Source organism: Pyrgilauda ruficollis, unplaced genomic scaffold (genome assembly GCF_017590135.1).
Source record: "Pyrgilauda ruficollis isolate IOZ18807 unplaced genomic scaffold, ASM1759013v1 scaffold8, whole genome shotgun sequence".
Lineage (NCBI taxonomy): Eukaryota > Metazoa > Chordata > Aves > Passeriformes > Passeridae > Pyrgilauda > Pyrgilauda ruficollis.
Genome location: NW_024529932.1, coordinates 7,944,345 through 7,965,817, shown reverse-complemented (window position 1 = coordinate 7,965,817; position 21,473 = coordinate 7,944,345). Strand labels below are relative to the sequence as shown.

Sequence of the window (21,473 nt, the reverse complement as noted above, 5' to 3'; positions counted from 1 at the left end):
TGACTGTAAATCACAGCAAGAACTCATGGCACATAATTTCAACCAAGCCTCTCAGAACTCCTGCTGAGCAGTGGCCCTGCCACTATCTGCCACTAGCACAGGGCACAGCTTGCTTGGTGCTGTGAACTAGACCTGTGACCAAAACAATGCTGATAGGACACTGAAGTTTCACATATTGCTGAGCAGTGTTTTCACAACATCAACAACCTCTCCTGTTTCTCCCTCTGCCCCCTCAGTGCTCTGAATGTGCAAGAGGCTGGGAAGGGACCCAGCCAAGCAGATGACCTGAATGAGAAAGGTATAACTGCAGGGTCTGAATTTCAGGCCATTTTTTTCCTATGGAAAACCAGAATATAATCCTGGACAATAATTAATTTCCATCTCACCTTCTACAGATGATACTAGTTTCTGACTCTACTAAAGCAACCCTTCCTATTGCATTTGGTACTTGAGGTGCCCACAGCAGACACATCTGTAGCTAGAAAAATGGGATCAGAAGTTGCAGCAAGTCCACCAGCAACAGTCCAGGGGACAGCAGGGAAACAGTTTAGCCAGTGCACAAAAATATTGCAGGGTGAACATGGATGTGGCACCAACTGCTAGTTGTTGCAATACAACATTGTTCCTTCATTTTGCACATTACTCAAGAGGGTGTAAAAAATAATTTAAAAGCAGAAGTAGAACTCAAAATTATCTCATGAAAATAAAAAAGGTCTATAAAAAGGAAATTAAGTCAATAAGAGCAAGAACACAGACTTGGGTGTAATTTGCTATAATAGCAAACTGTTGACTTGAGAGCAGAGAGGATCTGAAGATTGCAAGGAGTCATGGGCTTCACCATGCCATGGGAGAGACTTGGAAAAGTCATCTTGTCTGGTCTGGATACCAAACTGTATCTCTCATTCCAGATTGGCAGATGACCAATAGTTGTGCATCAATGGCCAGAAATTCCAAACCAGAAAATCTTGATTAAAAACATTACCTCAAAGATAGTGGCCCAAGAAGAATACTTTCAACTTTATTCTAAAATGTTAATTGTGCTCGTGGGTTTTTGCTAAATTTGTTTTTACTGCATGTATGCTCTAGGGTACTTGCTTTACGAAAGCTAAAATTTTAAAAATAATTAATTGATGCATTTTCAGTTCAAATACAGAACTTAAAAGTTGTCTCATCAGAGCAATTTCAGGCTGCCTGCTGCCCTCAGATCACATGTACAAAGGCACATGCTTGAGCACTGAAGAATGAACCTTTTACAACTACCCACACATCATGAGCTCAAACTCTGCTTTCTCTAACATAAGCAACATGTGAGATGTACCTCTGTACAGTGTTTGGGTCATACCCATGAGCCAGGAAGGGTAAAGATGCTTGTAGGTAAAGATGTTTTGTACTCTAGTATCTAGTCCTAGTTTACCCAGGATATTAAAGATCCAGTTTACAAAACAGCTACACTTAAAGCAAGAGTATAGCAGCCTGTGTTTCCTGACTTTTCAACTGCAGTCAATTAGAAAAACATACTTTAATGATAAAATGACAAATGCAGAAAACAGGAAATGCTGAAGCAATTTCAACGTAAGAAAGAACTCTCGGGGGATGCAGAAAAAGTTTTCTTACTTCATGAGATTTCATGAAATTGGTGAACTGCCATGAGCATTACTATTAATTTTAACACGTTTTCCTTTCAGAAAGAGTAGCACATATTACACCATCTTCTTGTAACACAGGGCAAGACATGGATACAATCCAATACTTGTTAAATCACACACGTAAATTCACTTGAAGAAAGAAGATCCTTCTCTTCCCTGGTCACACAAAAGAGTACACAGAAGCACATTTATAACAATGTAAGAAATCAAGCTTCCAATCCTGGCTTTCCCTATAGACACCTGAATTAATATTTTCTACCTTACTGCTAAAGAACTTAATTATTGGGTATTCTTACTGATGAAAGAAGTCAATTTAAATTTTTTTAGTATTTATAAGGGTAAGGATGGAAGTCTAAGCATACCATGCCTTCTAAAAATGCCCTAACAAGCTGTGTTTACTGTCACAGCCTCATGAATATTTAGAGATACTTATGAGGAGGAACAGCTTAACCTGACAATATGCTTTTCTGGTCTGTGACCAATTACGACAAGATACTATTCTTAGTGTATGTGGTAAACACAGTCTCCCATTTTGAAAACTTCTAACAGGGTAAGGAACATTTTCTTTTAGGTTACTCTTATCCCATATTTCAGAGTCCTTTCCAAACAATACCAGTAGTTTTGTAGTTTTGCTGAAAGCAGAACAATAAAATATGCATGGACCATGAGTCAGAGGACTTTTCTACACACAAGCTAGATATTCTTTGTGAAACATAGCACTTCCCTCGAGGAACACAAATTCTGAGAGAAGAGCTGTCAGATGAATTGCATTTCCAGCACAGCACTGGATAAAGACTTTTCCATGGCCTTAAAAGACAGTCACCTCTGCTGCTTCCAGCTATCATCCCAGGAGGCAGATGAGACTGGAGGCTACATATGCTTTCAGAGAAAGCAATTTTTAGTAATGCTTTACACCACCAAAGACTGTGCTTTAGCTAAATTTGGTTCAGTATTTCTACATTCTAAGCAACTACTAGCAGCTACTATTTCACATCCTATTTGCTAAGCAATCTTCCCAACAGCCTAAGGAGAACAGTAGAACTGTCCCTTTATCCACACCTGGCTGGTGAACAGAGTGTAAATCAGACATTAGATCACTACAGTCATCATCAAACTTACTTTTAAGTTATTTTTCTTGCAGTGGCACCAGTTGACAAAGATCCTACAGAAAATAATTCACAACACAGCAGATTCCTATCTCTACCAGACTTATTTGCCAAAATGTGGGGTAGGAACAGGGAAAACATCTTCAGCAAAGCTGCAAAAGACCACCATATGAAATACTTATTGAACCCTGTAATATTTAGTGATCCATTTCTTAATCTGAGCAGCTCACAATAGTTAACAGAGCTGTATAGAGCCATGGTTCAGAAGGAAAAGAACAGGAAGCACATTGAGACGCTTACACAATGCCTTAATCTATACTATGTCAAGGGCCTTCCACCTTCTGCCATTTGCAGCCTTCCCCAGGAGCACTGCAGTCCTCTGTTCTCAAGTCTGTACCTTTCCCTTGTGCTGCTGTAATGTTTCTATCCATGTCCTTCTGTCCTTTCTCCCGTTCTCCTTGCCCTCACAGCTCCCTACCTGCAAAGTCCAAGCCTGCCATGTTAGGGTTTCCACAGGAAGTGGTGGACACTGATGTAAGAATCATCTTTTCCCCACCTCACACTTCCCTACCCTCATTTCATATCTTTTACACACAGGAAAAAAGCAAAATCTAGCAAATAAATGGTGGAAAGTGGTCCTTGAAACAGCATGCAGGCACTTCCTGGTGACATCCATGCTTAACAATCAATTAACACACAACTCTTGCCTCTGGTCAGAGTGTGCTTCCACCAGCTCTAACAGCATCACAAGCAGGAAAAACAAGCAGGGATTTTGAGCTGATCTTGATGAAAACTATTAGGGCAAAGTATTACCAAAAACCATCTGTGGCATGAGAGGGGACATCCAGGGGAGAAGAGTCACCTGGGGAGATCCCTGTGATGATTTTCTTCTTTGTTGGCCATCAGAGAGCATTTTCCCTTGAGATTCTTTTTTCACTGCTACCAAAGGTAACTGTTACTATTAAAGATGTCATTTGTCATCAGCTGTGGACTGTCTCATTATCCTTTGTGCTTGAAAAACACTACTTCATATTGAAAGAAAGTACAAAAAATTGTATTCATTCCTGTGCAGGGGGGCAACAGCAGGTTTATCAATCACATTCTTCGTGAATGTTTGTGTTACTGCAATGACCTCAATTTAAAGACCACAAGGACACAAAATCAGAAGATTATTTTCTGTATAATTTCCTTCTGTAGCAATGTATCTGTATTAATCAAAATGTTCTTAAAATGTACACCATTTTTGACAAAAGTTCACCATGATAATTAAACACTGGCTTAATATAATATAAAAAATATCAGCTGTCTCAAAGATTATAAAAACTCCAAAAGCAAAAGTTACATTTTTAAGAACTCAAATGGCCACATGGATATTATCCTTTTGGCTCAGCTGAAAAAGGAAAAACTAAACCCACTGTACAAATCTGTTTTTTTATGCTTGCAGGTACATGTGATCCAGTGTAGAAAACAGAAACAGATCATCAGCAATTAACAAATATCCTATATTTTAAAATATATTAGCCACACATAACACATTGGTGTTATTCCTAACATTTGAAGTGTCCTTTAGTGTAATTAATGGCTTATGTAGTCCTTGACTCCAGGTTGTTCTCATTCTTTCTTTTTGGTGAAGTCATATGGTTTCCACCACTGTGCAAACTGCAACACCTTTTTCCGCTGCTCCTCAAAGTTCTGTCGGATTCCTTTTCTCCACAGCCGCGGTTCCAAGTCCAACATGCCACCAATAATTTCCTTTGCAAGTAAAAGTAAGATAGATAATGATAAATGCAAAATTACCATATTACTTAACACTTTCTTATCACAGAATAAAGAAATATGTATTTTCAAATTATGAGATTGTCCATTTTCAAGAGCTAATTAAAACTTGAAATTCTGAAAAATATACTGATTTAAACATAGAACTGCAATTGTTAGATGGTTGCCTCAGCAAAATTCTTGTAAGCACAGCACACTGATGTACTGCTTAAATATCCTAACATTGCAAGACTGTTAATGCATTAGTGCATTTGTGATTAAGGTAAGTTCAGAGAAGGAAGGCTGCTCACTTTGCTGTTTCCAGTGTTATATTTCTCCCCCAATTCCTCTCATTTTTTTGCAACACTGGCTCTTTCAAAAAAATGTTTTCTGTGACACAGTAAAGAAAGGAAGAGTTTATTACAGCTCTCCCTGTATATACATTTTACACTATACATACCATGAGTAGCAATTTAACCATACGAGGATTTTAGAAGGAGTTGTCTGTAAGTCTGTATGTGTATGCACACTAATTTATACAAGCAGGTGTCAGTGCACCTATGTATCAATACTATGGCCATGAAAATTCTGAAGTAGATGCAAGTATCTTCCATCTAAAGATTATATACCCATTATTTCAAATATCAGCAGTTCAGATCAAATTGAAAGAAACACCAATTTAGAATCACAGTCTCAGTGTCAGCTAGTGAAAAAAATCAACTGCTTCTTTCAACAAGCCAAGTTACAATGACTCATCAAGAAAAGACAGATAATAAACTCAGATAGGGTACATCAAAGTAACTGTTCTGGCAGCATCTTGGTTTAATTACTTATATTTTCCAAAACAGACTATAATTGGTAAATTAATCTTTTACATAACAATACCTTTCCAAAGTAATGAGGGAAATTGTGTTGATCTTCAATCACGTGAGCAAATCCTCCCTGAAGGCCAAAGTCCACAGAAAAGTATGGCAACCCTTTAGGAACCTACATACAAAACCACATTTTCAGATATTTAGCAAACATTGCTGCCATTTAGTCAACCTCCCCCCAGGAGAACTAATTTGAACATGGTTTTGGAGTTGACAGTATCACGTTTTATTTTAAACTACTTCCCAAACCAACTACATGTAGGATAAAATTGCAACAGAGAAACAGTAAAGCAAACAGGTAAGGGAAAAGAACAATATACAGCAACTGGACAAAGCCACTGAAGAGAGGGTGACTGGGTGGCAGAACCTCCAGAGGCCACAGTGGGAATAGCAGGTAAGAGATGGGGACACCAGGCAGCAGTGTGCACAGCGGGCAAATGCTTCCCTGACTCCACATCTCTGAATTACCTAAGTTTAACAGAAATTTAAGACAACCACTAGCAAGCAAGCTGCATTTATTAAAGATGTTGACTTTGGACAACATTCCTATGGTAATAGGAAATATTTACCCAGTGAAAAAAATTGACACTCAGGAGGAAGGACAAAAAATTACCAGAAACCCCCTCTACATGAATGGACAGATATTATCCTTAGCTTGCCAAATCAAACAATAATTCTGTCAGCCTGCAGGGGAGATGCTGGATATCTGCCACAACAAAAGACTCTCCATCTAACAGAAGTGGATCCATTTATTGCTACAGTACTGCAAGTAATTTCTGCAGTTTCACTGCGACAAGTTATTTTTCACTCCTTTAATTGCAGAAGACATTTCTGTACTGGTAAGATTTACAAAGCCTCCAATTCATAAGCATTTCCTCTGCTACAGTCCAAATAACCATACAACTTGCAGGAGGCGTGTTCCATATATTGCTTGAAATACTGATTTTAAAAATAATTAAGATTTAATACAGAGGGGCAATGTAGCATAGCAAGAAACATTTAACACTTTAAATAGACTTTAAAAAAATCATTAAATAAGGAAAAATGGGTTGGTGGGTGACACCTTAAAGAAAAGGTCAGCTTTGTCTTATTTCTCACAATTTCTGCACACAATCCACCCATTAGGTGATGTCTCAGCCATGTCTGACCTTCCAGCCAGGTACCACCATCTCCCAATACAACTCTCCAAATGCCCAAACCTCAGCTCAGTCTCTAAGCCACACTCTCTGATCTTCCTGAAGCCTACAGTCATTTCTTACCCAACAATAATGTTAAAATCACAGAACTCTGTAACAATTTATGTTCAGATACATTGTATTAATGTAAAGAACTGTCCTGACTTAATCTGAAAACTGGCCTATCTTCAATAAATACATAATAGTCACAAAAATGTATGGCTATATAACACACATCTTCCACCTCAATATTAAAATGACAGAACAATCTCCGAACCTCACCGATCCAGCATAATTCCTTTAAGATTTGTTTATATAAAGATGTTTCATCTCAGTATCCAGGAGACAGAGAAGGTACTGTTCCCTTGTTTTACAAAAAAAAGATTCATAATGCTATTTATGTTTTCACTTCATAAACTTAGCAACGCAAACAGCTGTTATAGGTTAATGAAAAGGACAAATCATATTTGTTTCAGGAAAGTAATTTGCAAATCTTTGATCTACCTTAATTCTTAAAAGTTAATCAAGAATATTATGCCAGTACACGTCCTCAAAGAGTCAGCTTTGTTCTCAACTAATGCTGGCAGCTTAGTCCACCAATTGTTGAAATAAATGGGAGTCTTTTCCCTAATGTCAGTTAAGAGTGCAGACTGGTAATTCTCCTCATACCTATGCCATCTTCTGATGCACTAATCTAATTGTGTTCCCTTTCTTCTCCCTTTGAAATGGTTAATAATGGAAAAATGTTAGAAGAATTTGATGATAAATTCAGGATACAAAACACTTCATTACTTACAGATTTCCGAATGTCTTTTGAAGAAAGATCAATTAACTTCTTGTTCATGGACCACTCTTCATCAGACTCCATTATAGCTTTCTGTAAAATTATTTTATCTAAAGGTGAAACAGTCCTTCATACAGCAAATAAAGAACTAACTTTATTAGTAGTGAAGTACATTGTAGCAGGGCAAGTAACAATAACTTCCTAACAAAGTAACTGTATTTTTGGTAACCTGTCTCATTTCCACAAGCTACTTTATAAAGACATTATATAGCATCTTCAGACCCACACAATTCAGATTCTGTTTCTTTTTTATTTTAATTTAAGTTTTGCTTGACATAAGTTTCAAATAAAAGGTCACACTCTCTTTTTACGCACCCCATACAAAATCTCTTATGAATTCATTACACTAAATCAGCCGTCTTTCTATTTTAAACACTAAGAGAAGAATCCAGCTTAGTAGGATGATTGCTCTTAAAAACCAAAGCTAACTCTATTCCCCATAGCATGGAATTGGGTATATTGTAGGGTAGGTACCTTTAAATTTCATTTGCAGTGCATTTTAATGGTAGATACTTCCAAAATAAATGACATTGCATTAAATCTTGTTCTTTCTCTTTCCTTGAGTATTCAAAGAAAACACAAGTTTTACCAGCACTTGAAGCACAGCAGTCAGATCTGACAGATGGAGGGTTTCAAATGTGGTAAAAGTTACTGTATTGTTGCTCACCATACTGCTGCCCCGCTTCATCAAAACCTAATCACATTATTTCCAGAAAGCATAAATAGTATTTCAAAAATCAAATAAAATAATTTACTTATAAAAGGCAAATAATGAGTCAGTTGCTGAAAGCTGAAAGGACTCAGTTCCAGTCAGAAGCCTCAATGAACCTTTTCTTAAAGGGTCAGGGCAAAGAGACCAGAAAAGCTGCAGAAGAAATATTTATCCCGCTGTAGAATGTTCATCAGAGGCCTAAGACACGTGTAAAATTTGGGTTTACTGAAATAAAATGGCGATGAAACAATATCTATATTGGTATTTCTTAAAATAGGTTAACATTATTTTCTCATTTAATGCTTGCCAAGGCACAAGTATTGTGCTTTAAGTTTATACTACAGGACTCAAGTAAGAAGTACTGCAATCCTTAATGCACTTCAGGAGACTAAAATTCTCTCATCTTCTTCTAGTATTTTCAGTGCAGTCAGACTTGGGACAAATGCTCAGTGAAAAACAGCTCTTCTACTGGCAACTTGAAAAACTGAATTATATCACACCACTTATTTTAAGATCAAGGAATTCTAGCAAAGAATGGATCCAGAAGCAGAATCAAAGAATACATCTCAAAAATAGCATTTGAATATCAAATTTTTTCCAGAAATAGATGAATTATGATATAATCATTAAAATGACTTCATAAACAAAACCATTTTTATGTACCTTAAAGTAGATTGGAGCCATATCTCCTACTTCTTTTGGAAGAGGAATGCATTCATATACCATATGATACCTCTTCTTCATACTCATGTTTGTTTCTAGGAACACACAATCCAAGTCTTTAGCTTCAAACATTTTCACCAATGCATTTCGGAACATCTGTTTAAAGGCAAAAATTGTGTTATTTAAACTGACTTTGCAGAACTTTCAGATATAATGTATTATTTCACTAGCATATTATATTCGTAATAAACTAACAATAAAATGGAAAATAGTAGCAATCATACCAGGAAAATTATGTATTATTTACTTTAAGATTTAAAATATTTAAGATTAACTATATTTCCTATGATAAAAACATAGGAAATCTAGGAAACTATTTTGAAACACACAATATAATTAACACTACAAACTTAGTTTTAATAAATACCACATATTTTTACAGCTGAAATTGAAACTGTGTTGAATTTCTTAACTGCAGTGCTCCATAAAACAACATGGCTTTAACAGTAGGTCCCAAGCTTGCAATTCCTAAGAAGTAACGACCTGGCTTTTATTGACTATAGTTACAATTACCCTTTTACTACTCTTTCCAATTATACAGTTCAACCAAAAAAAAAAAAAAAAAAAGGCGGGGGGGGGGGAAGGAAAGTATTTTTACTAGGCTTGCTTGATCTTCAAGTAAAATATTAATAATTGCCTCACAAAATAAATCCACCATCTTCACTGTATGGAAGCAAACCAAATGTAACACTACATGTGGCCTCAAGCTACATTTACCAGTTCCCTGTCAGAGGGAGGAGGTGCTGCACCTACTCAAAGTGTATTTCAGTTAACAATTATGCTAGTTCCAGTGTCAGGGTCCTGCACACACCCAAGAGGCACTGCAGGGGCTGGGCCAGACCTGCTGAGGCTCGGGCTGCCTATGTGGTGGGAAGTTCTGATGCACTTCAGTTGTGAACTGGATCAGGTCCAGCAGAAAGAGATGGAGTATTTAAGAGTTATTAAAGAGGTGAGAAGTGTGGACCTGGCCCCCTGTCACTCAGGAGCTGTAATTAAGTCCAGGTTGTCTGTTTTGGTCCTTGCCCAGCCAGGTACGTAGCAGTTCTTGGCCCTAACTTCATCTCAGACCTAAGTCATCACTGTAAACCTGCCTGGCATCAAGGAGCCATGGATGACCTTGCCTACTTCCACAGCAACACTCCTGGCCTGGTACCATGGGAGTGTGCCTTGTCAATGAGATGAGCTCCCCCACCTGCCTTGCCCATCACCTTGAACTTGCTTTCCTGCACAGCAGCTGGCTCTGGCTGTTCCCCGGCTCTTGACAGTTGGCAATTGCATCCAAGATATGCAAAAGCATCATTCTATAGCTTAAAATGTTCAGATGATGAACAAATTATCAAGAACAAGGGATGATTTCTGAGAGTCATTCAAATTCATTTTCAAGTGCACACAAGATCTAATTTTCTAATAGGGTGAATGTTTCTGAAAGTATCTCAAGACCTTGAAAAATGCTTTTTAAAAATGAAGATTTTTGTCTTACATGTGCTTCTATAACAATTTCCAAGTGTAAGCCAAGAAATCACTGAAACTGTAGGAGCCTCATAGACCAAGGTACCATAACCCTAAGACTCACATAATTCATAGGTAGTCCTTTTTGCACTGGTATTTTTTCCCAATTAACAATGCTCAGAAGTACAAACAGCACCATTAAAATGCAAATCCCATCTAAAGGTTTAAGGTTCCTTATTTTAATGTAAATGGATACTTGATAATTCAAACATATATAAAAAAATACACATCAGCAACATCAGCAAGTACTGAAGTAAAATAAAAGGAAAACAAATCACTACCAGGTTTTCAATGCAACAGGACTACAAATTGAGCTCTCCATCCTTTTGCCATCTTGCTCAGTATTAATCAAACTAAAAGTCTAAGAAACATGGCCAAATATATATCTAAACTAGGCATTTAAGCTCTTCAAAGCAGGCCCTTGTGCCCTGAATTTTTCCTCACTAACGAGCTGCTCCGTGCTGTGACAGGAGAATGCTACCATCATTGTCCTAAAGAAACTGATGAATTACAGCCAGAAGACACTGCCCAGTGTTCCATGAGGCATATGGGACTCTCCAGCGCAGTGACAGGCTACTCTAGATTAACAGCTTTTGTCTTCTCCTTGTCACTCCAGCCATCAGAACACTACTTCTGAAACACACTGAAGCAAGCAATGTGGTGAGATAGCAAAAGCTGAGAAAGACTATGACTTACAGCTGCTACCCTGCAGTATCAGCTGAAATACAAATCCACCAAAAAAGCCTAGAGTATCAGCAGATGTTAGCTAACTTTCCCCAGTTGCATTTTTTTTGTTTTTAAACACATTGGACTTTTCCTCCAAATTCTGAGCAGGCCAAAGCATCAAGAACAATTAACACTGGAAAGGAGAAAGCCATCCATAAGGGGAAATAAGAAGGCTTGGTTTATGCTTGGGTGCACACAACATTAATAGAAGCAACAGTTCAGCCAACACAGAATGTGTAAAGATTTGTATCTTTTCATACTAAAAATATTCCATGCAAATTTGCTTTGGCAAGTGAGCACATCAGTGTCTAAACTACACAATACATTAAATTCAAGAGCTTGAAGGCATACAGCATAAAGGAACTCTTTTTGCTTTACTCCAATATATCCTAAAAAAAAAAAAAAAAAAAACCAAAAAAAAAAAAAAAAAAAAACAAAACAAAACAAAACAAAAAAAAATGCAAAAATAGTTAGCTAAAACTCATACTTCACACAACATTTTGTGAATACTTAAAGTGGTTTTTTTCCCTTCAAAAGTAATAAAAAATATGTCTCTTGCATCAGAAAGTTAGTTTAGTCATTGACTGACTGCTTATACTCTTGCTAACATTTTCCAGACTTCTTCCTTAGACATTTCACTGCAAAGAAATATCTAAGAATATCTATATTCTGTCTATGAATATATTTACAGGATGAAAGGATAATGGTTTTATCAACTAGATGCCTTTTCTAACAAGTAAAAGACTACTGTTGAAGACAGGGACTGCATTTGCTTATCTTTTCATTATGCTATTTTCTTTCTCATACAATTTAAAATTTGTAATTGTTTAGTTAAGAGTTTGGGGTAAATAGAAGATTGAGGATAAACACATTTATCACTTTTCTGCATGCTCTTTTGTTCCTCCTGATCCTAGTTGTTGCACTTATTTGTTTCTTATCCAACTTTCTTAGGTATTTCTGTCATATGCAAGAGAACTCCTTTTCTTTCTGGTTAGAAGGGAGCATAATTTACTATATGAAACAACATCAGACATGAGAATCAATGTGGGGGGCAAATTTGAAAAGTCAGAGAATCCATCTGCCAGACTTGAGGCAAGACCAACATTATTTACATTATTACAAACTTATAAATTATGCTGGTTTTAAATCTCAGCAACTACAACAATGAAACCTTTCTCTAGTCTGATATAGTCTCCAATATTTCAATATAAGATGTGGCAAATTGTTTTCCCCTTGTAATAATCGTGATGGCAGGATAGGGGATTGAAAACACAGTCAATCTCTTAGGCAGAAGCTTGTTACATCCCTCCCTTGATTTTCCATCTCCAAAGAAAACAGAACTCAAAATCTTCAAAATGTCTTCATAAGAAACTTGGAAAGCACAACCCATCATGCTTGCTGCTTTATTTTAATAATTCTCTTCAAAAAAGACAGAAAATTGGACTTCAACAGGGATCTCATTGGTTTTAAGAGTAAGGTATTTCTCTTTTAATTAATATCCACCCAAAAACAGATTAAAAAACTGAAGATATGTAAACAACATATTTGTATTTAATTTTAAGTGTTCTGCTTGCTCTGACAATTCTTTTCTTTTTCTTGGAACTCCCAAGAGAATCCTATGAAGCCAGTTATTCTATTTTCTGTAAGGGATCAGCTGTACCTTCTTAATTTCCAATAGACATTCCTCTAACATGGTTTCAAAGACCTCCAAGGATGCACATTCTGCAGCATTCCAGGAAACTTCTTCTACTGCTTATAAATTGAAAATTTGCTTCAGTATTTACCCTGCCTCTCTTTCCTGTTAATATTTGACCACTAATTTTCATCCATAATGTGAGAAGGTTCTGCCCCTTAGTGGAATCAGAACAGAGCTGCCAGACTGCAAATTATGAAAATATGTACTTATGACAAGGATGTTATTATCCACAAGAAAATTATTTTACAAAAGGGTTAGAACAGGAGACAGTTGCTCAGCAGACCTGGATTTCTTCCCAGATGTCTTCATCCAAAAGAGTGGCTGCAGTATGGTGCTGTAGAGGGGCTATCAGGCAGTGACCTTCAGTAAGGGACTGGCTGCTTGGTAGAGACAAGTACACCTAGGAAAAACAAACAAAAACTCAAGTGCCCAGTTTTCCAGCATTAAAAACCTTCCCATTGCTGAGGCTAAGAAATTCATCATTTGTTAAATTCAAACCAAAGAAGCCATTAGGTACTAACTACAGCAAGGTATTTGCAATTTTAGTGCTTTTTAAAAGGGCCCATTGTCCACCAGTAGATCAAACCAACCAGTAGTATCCAGAGAGCAGTTCCACCACCAAGGCATTAATATCACCCTTATAAAACAACTGCTATCATAACTGCTATGAAATCACACTGTTTAGTGCAGTCCAGTATTTTTTAATATAGATACATGGCTGTATGCATTTTTAATAAAATGTACATGTATCTGTATCTATATAGACATAGATATAGATATAATGCATACTCCATGTCATGGTTTAACCTGGCAGGCAGCTAGACATCACACAATTGTTCACTCACTCCCTGTTCTCAGTGGGATAAGTGGGAGAGAATCAAGAAAAAATGTAGAATTTGTGGGTTGAGATAAAGACAGTTTAAAAGGATAGGAAATTAAATGACGATGATGATAATAACAACAACAACAACAACAATGTACAAACCAAGTGATGCACAATCAATTGCCCACCACCCACCCACTGTTGCCCAGCCACTTCCCAAGCACTGGCCCCTGGCCGACTTTCCCCCAAGTTTATCCACTGAGCATGATGTCATATGGTCTGGAATGTCCCTAAGGTCAGCTAGGGCCAGCTGTCCTGCCATGTCCCCTCTCAACTCCTTGTGCCCCCACCACTTTCTCAATGGTTGGGCAGTATGAGAATCAGAAAAGTTCCTGAGCACTACTTAGCAACAACTAAAAACATCAGTGTCTTTTTAACATTACACTCATCCTAAATCCAAAACACAGCACTGTATCAGCTGTACACCTCTCAGCTGTACAATTCTGTATACCTGTACCAGCTGTGTAACTCTTTACCTATAAAGAGTTTCAGATCAAATGAAAACATCACTGGTAAATGAAAACTGTAGTAAAAAAAAAACTACAAAAAACGCTATATTTAAGCATTTCAGATGTTATAAATCCAAATATTTATGCAACTTTTAAAAGCATTAACAGAACCAGAAAGGTTTCCAAACCAAACTTCTGTCTATTTCAAAGGATTCTAAGCTTAAAAACTGAATTCCCCACTTAGTTTTCTTTGATATCAAGACACAGTTCTTCACTAGTTCAAATTTCCTTCAGTGAAGTGTGATTTAATCTTCCTCAAATCCACCGACAGTCTAATCTCTGCACTGAGATCTTTCATTATTACTCTTGTCTTCTACAAACATGAAGTCCTGACATCAAAGATTAGCTTTAAAATTCATGACAGATTTATATCCTTTTCCTCCTCACCCTTGATGAAGTTGTGGAATCAACTGAAAGAGCAAGGAAAGTAAGATGCAGAACAATAAATCCTTCCATAGAAGCAATTTTGTTCCTAATTTTAAACACTCTAACGTAATTTCTTTTTTATTTCTACACTGGTGTTAAATTGCTATTTTCTTACCTTGGTGCCAATTGCAATAATAAGATGTTTAGAAAGTTCACTGCTATCAAAGCAGTAGGGGCACTTTTCCATGCATGCAGCAAGTTGCTGGTGCTCACGGATTGCTTTTCTTCTTTGTACTTCCTCCTCTTCCCCACTGCGTGCTCTCTTGGCTGCTTTGGAAACAAACATGTCATCCAGAGTGTAGTACTCTCTGTCTGTTTTTTCCATGAGCTGAAAAGATATATAGAAAAATTGCACTTATTTATAAAGTAGCAAGAAAAAATACTTAGCTCTTTGAAAAAGAGCTTCCTTCCTTGAAAAAAGCACAAAGAACATAAGCAGTAGCATTTCTTCTTTTCATATGGCATCTGCTGCAGACAGAATCATCAGGTACCTCTCCTGAGAGCAGTCATACACAGATATTAAAATACAGATATGTGACAGCAGTGAGAAGAGTATATTACTATATTCCATTTCAAATTAAGGGCTAGGTATTTCAACATTATCTTGACATAACTTCAGCTATCTTTAAAGAGATGCACAATTTCATATATCATTTATATCATATATTTTATCCCCTCTCATCTCCTCCTCCTCTCCTTTTACAACTACCATTATATTATCTTTTGTGAAATAACTAGACCATGACTCTGCACTTCATATTCACATTCTGTGAAAATATGCCAACATTTATTCTTACCAAGGGAACAGGACTAAGCCATTTTGGGAAGAAATCAGTCTTTGCCTTCAATACTAAGTCTTTCTGAGTGCACCTGTTGCACACCACAACAAATCTTAATATATTTTAGGATACTGACTAGGGTAGCCCTAGAAAAGAACTAATGTTAACTGAAGACATTTGGAAGGCAGGCTATCATAAATGAAGCACAGTCTCCAAATTAAAGAAATACTTCCAAATATCCCAGGCATAGTTTCTGTAGATAATATGATATTAAAAAAAAAGGACAGAGTACATAAGTAACTTTCCCCCAAAAAGACAAAAGTTCTTGCTTTTCCCAAATATTGCAGTTCTCTAACACACACCAAAACCTTGTTTTAATATGCTTAGTACTCTTCTTATCAAACAACTGAGGAAGAGCCTCCTTAATATTACTTTATTCAGCTATAATACACTTAAGTGCTTACGTGCATTTCCTACTGGAAGCCACTGCATACTAAAACCAACAGTTCAAGAGTTTAACTCCATTCTTCTTCTGTCTTGCTGCAATTCTACATTTAACAGAATAAGGAGATTTCTGAAATTTAGAAAAAATAGGTAGTGGTTTGGGTGTCTAAAATCAAGTCTCTGTTCTTCTGTCATAAAAGCATTAATAAGGTAAAGTTAGACCTGCAGCCAAAGCACTGCTTAGAGAATAGCAGCATTTTGTTATTACTAAACATTAAGTTTGGGATTTTTATTTAAATAAAAATTCTGCCATGAGAATGAAAGTACACAGGAAACATGACAATTGGCAGACTAGAAAGGAAAGGAAGAGTGGAAATCACAACATTCTGGCTACCAGGAGTATCATACGTAACACAGAATACCATTACTACTCTGTTCTGCTTGCACTTAGAAGTCATCATGGAAATTCATGGTTTGTTACAAACAACCTCCACAACTTCTTTTAAATAATAATACTTTTCAAAATACTCCAGAGAATCCCTTGTGATAGAATTAATATTCATCTTATTAAACAGCCTGGAAGATGCCTCTCTTCAAGATGGATAAATTACTGTATACAACATGATATCTGAGATCCAAAGCAAAATTCTTACATATAAAATAGCAAACTTTTATAAAGTAGGTGCTGTCTAAAATCCAGATTTTGTTTCTTCTGGTACAGTCATGACCAACAGATCATAGAACCATACAATGGTTTAGGTTGAAAGAGACTTTAAAGAGACACCTTCCTCTAAGCCAAGCTGCTCAGGGCCCCATCAGCCTGGTCTTGGATGCTCTAGGGATGGGGGTATCCACAACTTCTCTGGGCAACCTGTCCTAGTGCCTGATTTCCCTCAAAGTAAGGAATTTCTTCCAAATAACTGAACTAAATCTACCCTCTTTCTGTTTGGGGCCATTAGCCCTTGCTCTGTCTGCCTGTGTGAAAAGTTGCTCTCTGTCTCTTTTCTAATCCCCCTTTAGGTACTGGAAGGTTTTATAAGGTCTCCTTAGAGCCTTCTCTTCCCCAGGCTGAACGACCCCAACTCTCAGACTGTCTTCATAGGAGAGGTGCTCCATCCCTCTTTTAAAATATTTATACTTCTATTTGTACAACAAGGTGCCCAGTGAGTTCTGCCAACTGCATTATTTGGCTATAACTAAATCTCTCAAAAATAAGTTAAAGGGGAATCAAAAGAACAATAAGAAATTGTTCTCTAAAACACCAGAAGGAAAGCAAGTAATCATTTAAAAACCAATTTCTTTCATACATATATTCTTCCATACAAAAGACAGAGCTAGTACACATCCAAAGAAGGAACTTTGCTGATGTATTAGAGTTGCTGGAAAGCTGCTGTTCTGAATCGTAGGTGCAACATCACACCTGCCAAATATGAAAGCCAATGCATTTTGGATGTTGTGTATTTAGTTCTCTCACCATGACTGATGTTGTTTGGTATGCCCTTGCTGCTCAGGTGCTGCACAGAGATCAGAAAGATGCAGGAAGTCATTCTGATCTATTAGTTTACAGTTGGGATGTCCTACAATACATCACTGAATCACCTAAAGCTAACAAAGGAAATTCAGGTTCCTATAAGGGCAATGCACCTGAAGTCCTCCTTTCTACCAGACACTGGCCAAAGCCCAGAGCTGTGCTAAACTGACATGTTCATAAGACAGCTCAGCTCTACAATCCCCATTCTTTTTCCTACTTCACTTTTCTTTATTCTGGGCTTATCTGCCACATTCTTCCTTCATATACACCCTCTTTTTTTCCAGCTTTCCCTTCTCTTTTGGCGAGCACTGATTAACCAGAGGACACAAAGGCAGTTTTAGGACTCTTAGCACCAGGCAAAATGACATGGCCTCCTCCCACATCTTACAGCATAATTGTGCAACTACATCATTGCTACCGTCCATCTGATTTTCCACAACCAGGATGCAGTTTTCGTTTAACCAACACAGAAAAATCACAACTGTGCTTGCCCTGGCCAAGAGAGGGCTGTAACACACAAACATTTAAACAGCAGTCAGGGAAGGCATCCAAACTTCTCTCAGGAGCCCTCTGGGCTTTCATTTGGACAGCTCAAATACAGCGCAAATGTGGCTAAAACACAAGAAAAGGGGTGAGATCTCTAACCATTCAGCACAGGAGTTTAGAAAGAAATCAACATCTGACTATGCATAAATTAGAATGATTTGAGAGAAGGAAAAATTACAGTGTTGTATTTTCTGATTAAATCCTTATCATGATAATTACCATGAATAATATGAATAAATTACATGAATTATTTCATTATATAACATTCTGTTTACTAAATAATTGAAGCCCTTTTTAATTTGCTATGTTAGTGAAGCCATCAGGCACCATGGCATGGGGCTACTTCCTGAAGTAACTCTTGCAAATCTGTGCAAGGTACACTCCTTGGTCAGCCTCATTTTTCTGCCAACCTATGTTCAGGCCACTGGAACCATATTTCATAGCTTGATTTTAAACCAATTCTTTTTTTCTTATTCCACAATAAAACCTCTGTAGTCTTACACACTTCTGGCTTCCTACACACTCCACCTTGAGCATACTGCACGTTCTGTCTCTTATTACTCCCTCTGCTGCTACTACTTGCTTTTTGGGTGGCCCCTTTGAATAAAAAGCCCTGCTAAAGAATTTAGTATCATTGTGATACTGAAAGGAAACCTTAAGAGACAGAATTCCTAATGATTGAGATTCGAGATTATGCTTGTATAATACCTCAAGTATACTTTTTTCCCCCCACTTCAAATTTCCTTTGAAATTTGTGGATGAAATGGGAAATTCTATTAAGCACAATAAGCAGAGGAACAAAAGATACCTGCGTGGTTCCAGTGTGGGTTATTTTCAGCTTTTTTGTACTGTTTCTTTTCTGCTTATTTTCTTGCTCCAATTTGTATGCAACTATTGAACTTCTGCTTTTCCTGTTTCCTTGCTAACGCAATCATAGCTGGAGTTGCTTCCATATAAGCTAATAAAAGTGCATCTGCTTGAAAAATTTGTCAAAAAAAGTCTATAGATTGTATAAAATGTATCAGTATGGGTTTAAATTGTCATGGCAACACTGACGTCTTTAAATGACAGAGCTAATATTTGTGGAATGTTGTATCATAATGTATTTCAGGAAGCTGCAAAGAAGAATAATCTATTATTTTAGAATACAAACCTGAGTGACATAAGAATACACCTCATCACATTTAAATTTATTCAGCATTTAGCACCTATTCTGAACAACAAAATCATCTCAGAAAAGTTCTTCGATCTCAAATAGTATTTGCTTAAGACAAACAAAGGCAGAATTTTATCATGTAAACCTTATTACAATTCCAGTCCCCCTGTGAACACAGACATTTAAATTTGTAGGTTTAATTCATCATATAATTCAGTGAATAGGCATTTTCAAAACTTATCACCACACTGAATTAAAGAATACTTTAAACACATAGTATCAAAGGATTTTAATATATCAGTGCACAGAGTTCTTTTAAGGCCTGTGTCACTGACAAGAAAAGTCATGCTGGTGAGCAAGGTAGCTCAGGATTATCTTTGAGCAGCAGAAGTCAAGCAAAAAGATGACAGAGGACTGCTAAATGGCTAGGGATCAACCTCCTTTTTGTTTCTGCTATATGAAATGAAAACTCTAGATTTTGCTATAAGTAGTTATTAGGATAGACAAAACTTTATATAAAGTCAGTGGCATAAAATGTAAACTAAACAAAAATACCTTCAGCCATAGAATTCTACTTTTAAAATTCTGATTAGCATTTCACTTTACAGTTATTCCTGGCCATAATTTTAATGTCTAGGAAAGACTGTCCTGCACAAGTCTTAAATTGCAACATATCGTGTAATTTTAACATAATTCTGGCAGAATCCTACGTGCTCATGCAGTAATTTCATATGGGCTACATCTACACAGTTCTTACTCTTCCCTGGTTTTCTTTCCTAATGCAGCTGTCACTGTTGTTGATTTGTTTCCAAATGCAGAAACAGCTTTAATTTTGTGTCCACACAATATACCCAGAAGGTTGTTTAGTGAATTGAATTGACATGTAGCAGAACAAGGCGTTGGAAATTATTTCTCTTGGGTTATCGCTATAATTTTTTACAACAAACCATGCACATAATCTTGAAGCAAATGTAAAAAGCAATAGAGCACCAGAGCTTTGCTGGCTTTATCATGTCTATTAAATATTGTGCTAAAATTGCTTCACCATGTGAAGAAGGAGAAGAAAAAGCTTCATTACATAATAGCAGCAGCAGCAGCAACATTTTGCATTTTTCACTTTCGCTTCCAAGGTTTTTTTCAAGACTATTATTTTGGTTTATGATGACAGAAATGCAAAAATGTGAACAGGTAGACTTGCACAGCAAGCAAAAATGATTAGGCTGAAAGTAATTTTCCATTTTACAGACTTTTAGAGAAGCAAGGAAAGCCAACATGCAAATTTCTTTTTGCAAACCTATAATACCAGAATACCACTCAGCTAAATCCATAAAGGAAGGTCAGCATTACTAATAAAGCATTTTATTTTTCACTGCTGAATTCCTCTTAGGAATTACTGCACATATTTTAAAATAAAATTCATTTCTGGCAAAAACTAAAATGTCCTGATGAACCACTCAAATTAATTGTTCTCTCTTTCCTGAAGTAAAATATAAAAAGGAAAAAAATGCTTTAGTAGAATTAATACATACAAATACAAGGTAATTTCTCTTGAGGTTATGTTCCAGGAATCAGTCTCTAAACACCCACAAGCATCTACTGACATGAGTGAAAGGATTACATAAGTCTTAACAGCATGAATTTGGGAAAACTGAACCACTTACAACAGTCAGAGGCTGAAGAAACTACAAACAGGGTACTTAAAGCTATCAGTAGTGAAAGTCTAAGACTTCACACATATTTTGTACTCTAGAAATGTCAGAAAAAAACAGCTTTCAAATGTTTTATTGACTTCTTTATATCCTCAAGTCATGCTTCTACAACAGTGAGAACCAAAACCACTTTCAAAGGTGAAGAAAATAAAAAGTAGAAATAGTGATTTAAATGGATGGTTTTGTCATTGAGCCATAATAGCAAAACATGAACAAATCAAACTCTAGGCCTGCTTTTTCTCCATATATATCAAAAAGATTAGCGCTGGGTTTTAAAAAGGTTTTTTTTCAGCACTGTAAATTAAAGATTTTTTCATGATATTCATAAATTTTACATAATAGCATGCATGGGACGGCTGTGGGAAAGGCAGCAATTCAAACTGCTGAGGTAAGTGACACCCACATCAGCCACCTTCAAACAGAGGCCGAAGGGGAATAGGAGGCAAAAGCCTCAAGCACAGCAGGGCTGTCTTAGAACCATGACTACAAAAATAAGAATGGACAAGAGGGCAATGATAAGTCAGAATCAAAATTTAAAACAAAGACACAACAGGTAAACAAATAGCAAGGAGACAGCAAAATGCCTCCATCTCATCTTGTTGAGCTCTTGAGAAAAGGAGAGGTGGGAAAAAGATTTAATAAGTACAAGTATGGCTTGAACACTGCAGATGTTTATTCTGTCAATCTGAGTGGGAGCCTGGCACGAGATAATACACAGACTTTCAT

At 36.8% G+C, this 21,473-nt stretch overlaps 1 protein-coding gene across 2 annotated transcripts in view; it reads right to left on the bottom strand.

Annotated features, from left to right (window-relative positions):
* Positions 1–3,850: 3,850 nt before the first annotated feature.
* The window catches only part of CWF19L2 (CWF19 like cell cycle control factor 2), a 59,201-nt gene continuing 41,578 nt past the window's right edge, over positions 3,851–21,473 (bottom strand). The window contains exons 13-18 of one of the 2 annotated variants that reach the window (XM_041487434.1): positions 14,698–14,910; positions 13,048–13,164; positions 8,774–8,929; positions 7,351–7,431; positions 5,393–5,494; positions 3,851–4,504 (exon numbers count right to left, since the gene is read on the bottom strand). In XM_041487434.1, coding sequence (XP_041343368.1) covers positions 4,364–4,504; positions 5,393–5,494; positions 7,351–7,431; positions 8,774–8,929; positions 13,048–13,164; positions 14,698–14,910 — 810 coding nt within the window. In that variant the 3' untranslated portion in view covers positions 3,851–4,363. The remainder of the gene's footprint in view (positions 4,505–5,392; positions 5,495–7,350; positions 7,432–8,773; positions 8,930–13,047; positions 13,165–14,697; positions 14,911–21,473) is intronic. The other variant, XM_041487433.1, reaches the window with a different exon arrangement.